The sequence below is a fragment of the Poecilia latipinna genome, unplaced genomic scaffold (assembly GCF_001443285.1).
Source record: "Poecilia latipinna isolate Pla-1442-1.1 unplaced genomic scaffold, P_latipinna-1.0 Scaffold5866, whole genome shotgun sequence".
Lineage (NCBI taxonomy): Eukaryota > Metazoa > Chordata > Actinopteri > Cyprinodontiformes > Poeciliidae > Poecilia > Poecilia latipinna.
Window position 1 is genome coordinate 1 of NW_015118482.1, and position 6259 is coordinate 6259.

General features: G+C 35.5%; 1 protein-coding gene across 1 annotated transcript; it reads left to right on the forward strand.

The window, feature by feature from the left end:
• Window positions 1-569: 569 nt before the first annotated feature.
• On the forward strand, window positions 570-5771 carry LOC106943760 (protein NLRC3-like; the record flags this gene model as incomplete). Its single annotated transcript, XM_015027060.1, has 5 exons — window positions 570-2316; window positions 2637-2813; window positions 3665-3841; window positions 4110-4156; window positions 4462-5771. Coding segments are annotated over 5 exons (2672 nt in total), but the record flags the coding sequence as incomplete, so codon positions are not given.
• Between the last annotated feature and the right edge of the window lie 488 nt (window positions 5772-6259).

Below are 6259 nucleotides of genomic sequence, written 5' to 3' on the forward strand. Positions count from 1 at the left end.
AACAGAAGTTTCACAAAACTTAGAAGTTGATGTAAAATATAATGTTTGTTTTAGCCACAAAATGATTATGCTCAGCAGCAAACAAAATTAAAATAAATAAATAAAAAATAAAATCAGCTCCCCTGAGGGGTCCCCTTAGTGGCCTTGGGCAGGCCCTGAGTTCACTGACAGTCTGCACCATAAAATGTATAAGCACTGCTGTATACATTACAACTTGTACTTTTAATTCAACACATGACTTCAACACAATTCTTGAAAGTTTTGTTAAGAACTTTCCTTGACAAAAATCTATGATCCTAAGTAGATTTTGAGTGATCTGCAGAAACATCTGTAGTTTTAAGTTTTAGTCTGCTGTGTGCTTGGATTTTTACTACATTAAAACACTATAAACAGAAAATTGCATGTTAAGTTTTTACAACATATTCCTTTGTCACACAGGAACAGGTCAAAGTTTGCGATTAGTAGTCTTTTATTACGTGTTTTATATTTTTTCAAAAGAATATATAATATAAAATTATTTCAAAAGTATTTAATCTATGTTTTTGTTTATTTACATTTTATTTTTTCAGAGAGGCCTGATATCAGAAGTCAAAGAAAACTCAAAAGTCAATTAAAAGATCAGTTTACCAGTGTGTCTGAAGGGATTGATGGACAGAAGACCTCAGCTCTTCTCAACGAGGTTTTCACTGACCTCTACATCACAGAAGGAGAAAATGCTCAAAATGAAGCCATGCAGGTTCAGGATGCAAAGTTCAAAACAACAAATGAAGAAGAAACATCTATTAAATACTGTGACATCTTCAGACCTGCAAATAGTAATCAAAACATTAAGACTGTCCTTACCGTTGGAGTGGCAGGAGTAGGAAAAACATTTGCCTCAATGAAGTACATACTTGACTGGGCAGAGAGCAAAGCAACAGAAAACATATTTTTCATTTTACCACTTCCTTTCCGAGAGCTAAATCTGAGAGCAGATAAAGAACACAGTTTAGAAGATCTGATTCATCAGTTCTTCCCAGCAATGAAAACATCTGAAATAACTGACTATGACGAGTACAATATTCTGATTGTTCTGGATGGTTTTGATGAATGTCGTCTTGATCTTGAGTTCAAAACCATCAATAAATGTAGTGATGTCAGAACACCAACCTCAATAAATGTTCTGCTGTCAAATCTCATCCTGGGAAATTTGCTCCCTAAAGCTCAAATCTGGATCACCTCTCGACCTGCAGCATCCAACAACATTCCTCTAGAAAAGGTTGATCGAATGACAGAAGTGAGAGGATTTAATGATGAGCAAAAGGAAAAGTATTTCATGAAGCGATTCAGTGATGAGAAGGTGGCTGAAAAAATCTGGTCATATGTGAAGAAATCAAGATGTCTTTACATGATGTGTCGCATTCCTGTTTTCTGTTGGATCACATCAAAGGTTTTGGAGGACTTTATTAAAAGACACCAAGATAAGGAACTGCCAAAAACTCTGACTGACATGTACACACGTTTCCTTTTGCTCCAGCGCAGACAGACAAAAGTAAAACATAATACAGATCAGTCAACATCTGAAACAATCCTATCTTTGGGAAAACTTGCTTTCAAAGGACTAGAGGAGAAGAACCTTCTCTTCACTGAAGAAGACTTGACCAGTTGTGGGACTGATGTAACCAAAGCTGCTGTTTTCTCTGGGTTGTTAACTCAGATCAAACGAGAAAATCATGATCTATACAAGCAGAAGCTGTTTTGCTTTGTCCATCAAAGCATTCAAGAGTTCATGGCAGCTCTCCATGTCTGCTACTCTTTTACTAACAAAGGGGAAAATGTGTTCACAGAATCCACCTCAGCAACCTCTGGCCTTACTGCCTCAGAGTTTTATAAGAAAGCAGTGGACAAGGCTTTTGAGGATGAACATGGGGACTGGGACATGTTCCTTCGGTTCCTAGTGGGTCTCTCTCTGGAATCTAATCAGGATCTACTTCAGGATCTAATGGATAAGAATGAAAAACACAAAAACGCTAGTAAGGAAGCAGCAGAGTACATCAAGAAGAAGATCAGAGAGAACAATGACCCTGATAAAAACCTTAATCTTTTCTACTGTCTTAATGAGCTGAATGACCACAGCCTTGTTCAAGAAATCAAAGATTATCTTAATACAGAAGAAAAACCTTTTGAAAATTTCACTGATTCTCAGTGGTCAGCTTTAACCTTTGTGCTGCTGACATCAGATGAAAACCTTGAAGTGTTTGATCTTAAGAAATACCTGAAATCAGAGCAAGTTCTTCTGGGAATGATGCCAGTGGTCAAAGTCTCAAACACCACTTTGTAAGTATTTTTATAAAAACTGTAAAATGTGCCTTTAGTAGAGCTCTCATGTAGGGTCTATGATATGCCACTAGTTCAGAATAATGCTTCATATTACTTTCTTCACTGTGAACAAATAATTGTTATACATGAGAGTTATGGCTTTTTCCATTGGGGGTGGGATTCTAGTTTGACCACAAAGACATGATAACTTGTCTTTTACTGTTGTTTAAAACAAAACTCATATTTTGTTCCTTTACTGTTGTCCTTTATTATTTTAGGAGAAAATCACACATGGGTTTGTCAAATTAACTTGATTGTTTTCATGGATCTTTTTACAGACTGAGTTGGTGTGAGCTCTCTGAAGAATCTTGCAATGGTCTCACATTATCAGTGCTAACCAAACCATCCTCAAATCTCACTGTGTTGGACCTGAGTCATAATGATTTGATGGATGCTGGAGTGATGCGACTTGCTGATGGGTTGAAACATGTGAACTGTAAACTTGAGACTCTCAAGTAGGTTTTTCAGTTATCAATTAAAGTAATATATCAACCAGTGTTATAGTTAGCCACTAGTTTGAGTTTATAAACTAGTTTGTCTTGAGATTTAAAGTTATTCTGTGTTCGCAATTCTTGTTAGTGTTAAGTGTCAATATAATTCAACAATCCTATGAAAATAGTACTAAGATGGATACAACTAAAGTTGAGAGATGAGCAGCCCATGTATTAATGAAATAATTTGAAAGTCTTCCCTTAGGGGTGACAGTGGGTCAGGAGGTCATGAGGTCAGAGTTTATCCTGGAACCGGTAGGTTTCTAGTTTGAACACTGTTGTGTTGTGGTTAAGACACTTCACCTGACTTGCCTGCTGGTGATCAGAGAACCCAGTGACCCTGGTGCATGGCAGCTTCTCCTCTGTTAGACTGTTGTAGGGAGGCTGTGGCTACAATGTAGTAATTTGCCACCATCGGTGTGTGTGTGTGAATGAGTGAATGATGAAATGTGGTATGAAGCACTATGGGGTCCAATAGACTTGATAATGTGCTAGAGAGGTTCAGACCATTTACTATTTAAACTATAATCAGGTTTTACACAAAATTACTCTAAAAGACTGTAAAATGTCATGTTGGAAGCAATCTATGAGGAAGTAATCAATGGATTTATTGTTATCAAAAAATATAAGCTGCAGTATTGTAATATTTTAAGACACTTTATACTCTTATTATTTGCAGGCCATAACCTTTAAAATTAGAATAAAGGACTTTTATTCTTTGTTTTATATAGAAAATATATAAAGTCCTGGACTTTTGTATCACCATCAAATTTTGCTGAGCTCTATTTCTAATCCAAAATTATGTCTTTGTGCAGGTTGGCAGGATGTCAGGTGACAGAGGACGGCTGCATTTCTCTGGCTGAAGCTATTAAGTCCAATAGACTCTCATCTCTTAAACACTTGGACCTGAGTTACAATCACCCTGGAAACAAAGGGATGAGGGCTCTCAATGCAATAGTTGAGGATCCAAACAAGAAACTTGAGACAGTGAAGTGAGTAAATAAATCAGACATTACTTAGCATTATTATTACTACTGTAGAAAAATAGCTTAATCTAATATATGATGCACTTGTCTGAGTAGAGGCTTTTAAACAGCAATCAGGTATTTATGATGGATCCCACTGTTACTTCTTGCTATGCTTAGCTGAATATGTAAATAAATGTTATAGTTCAAGAACTAGTGGAATAATATATAAAGACTTTCTGATTTATTTTCCAGAATAAAATAAAATGAATCTTTCTTGTCTTACTCTGCACAGCTTTGACTGTGAAGGAAAAATTCGACTAAAACCTGGTTGGAGTAAATGTAAGCTGTGTTTTTGTTTCCCTCAACACTTTCACATTTTTATTACAAGATGAAACATGTTTATCTGAAAATGAAGGTTAGAACGGCTTAATAATGATCAGTACAATAATGATCATAGTAACACGTAAATATGATTTTATATATCAGGAAATCACAAAATACTAAATGTCTTGTAATTCTCCAAATTTAGCAGATTTAATATTTAAATGTATGGATTCACAATGGTAAAAACAGAACACATTCTGAAACTGTCAATGTTTACATTTTCTCAAAGCCTGATTGATTTTCTTCTTGAACACTTTCAGATGGAGCAGATCTTATGTTTGATGAGACCACAGCAAGCAGACGGCTTGTTCTGGTTGAAAACAACAAAAAAGCGATGACTCATAACGATGTCAAGAAGCTGGAAACGCGAAATACAAGTGACAAAAGGTTCAAGAGGACCCAGGTATTTTGTGATGAAGGCCTGAAACGACTTTGTTACTGGGAAGTGGAATGGAAAGGTGTGGTGGGAATTGCTGTGGCATATAAAGATCTGGGTCGAGGCCAGGGTAGTGATAGTGGTCTGGGAACCAATGACAAGTCCTGGAGTCTGCTCTGCTCCAAGACTGGATACAAAGCCATGCATAAAAATACAGAAGTAGAAATCAAAGTCCCTCCTTGCAACAAAATAGGTGTGCTTCTTGACTGGGAAGGAGGAACTATAAGTTACTACAGTATATCATCAGAGAAGCGGAGCTTGATTCATACGTTCAAAGCAAAATTCACAGCAGAGCTTTTTCCAGCCTTCTGGTTTGAGAAAGGTTCTGTGACTTTGTGTGACCTGTAGATTTATGAGAGCACAAGTTAGAAAGACTGGAAGCACTTAGAGCAGTGTGAAGAAGTGTTTGCCCCCTTCCTGATTTAATTTTTTTGTATATTTGTTACACTTCAGTGTTTCTCTGCATGTTGGCATGATATCTAGCTTTTAATTATCTTTTGGTTTACTTCACTTTGCATAAAGATTCTGTTCAAGTGATGTCTTGTTTGGGAGTAGGTGTGGCATTAAACAGTCTCAGGTGTGACAAGAGACAGTGAATTCAGGTGTGATGGACCACAGGTGTGGGAGGCAATCACTTTCACTAGGGCCATGTAGGTTTTTACTTTTGTGCATTTTGTGTTTACTTGTGTTATCTATGACTAATAAGTAAATTGTTTTTATGTTCTGAAACACTGAAGTGTGACAAATTATGTAAAAAAAATTAAATCAGGAAAGGGGCAAGGGTGGGTGGAAAGAGTCCCAGAACTTAGTGGACAGAAGAAAGTACTGTTGTTCTATTTAAAATAATGAATATTTTAATACTACATTCAGTGTTTAGGCTGTTTAGGTTCACAGGCATGAAAGTACCTGACCAGAAAGTCTGAATTTATTAATGTCGACATTGATGGACATGCGGATTGCCAAAGAACTACAATATATGTCAAGTAGCTTGAACATATAATTATTGTGCACCATTCAATTAATACGATTTAACATTACTGTAATCTATGCCACAGTTTCCGATTGTTTGTTACTCCAATCTATCAAAATTACATTGCTTGTCAAAAACAAATCTAATGACTCGAACAAAGAGAACAAAACTAAAACTTCTTTATAATATGTTTTGATCTAAGAAATGTGTTTTATGTTTGTGGTTAATGGGATGTGAGAACTAAAATAAAAGTCGATTCTAAAGCTTCTCTGAAAGCTAAGTAAATTTAGACTGCATATTTGTATTATGTGAAATATTTTTTCCTCTGAGTTTGATATCACTGTTAAGACAGGCTTCTGTGCTTTTACTTTAAACCAGTAACATTAAAATGTAACTGTTTTTATTACTTCTGAAATTACCATGTACATTTTCAATTTTAACAAATACAAGCCTGATATTTAAACTATTTGATGAAATCCAGAATATTTTGAATTGTACCCTTTTATTCTGTGTTGAAAACAAATTTGCTGATTGATAAAACTGACTTTTAACTTTGTTTTCCCTTTCCTTAGAAAATATGTATTTAAAAATTTATATTTTCCAAGACATTTGTGAATATATTTTGTTTAACTTGTTGTTTACTGTCTTTTTT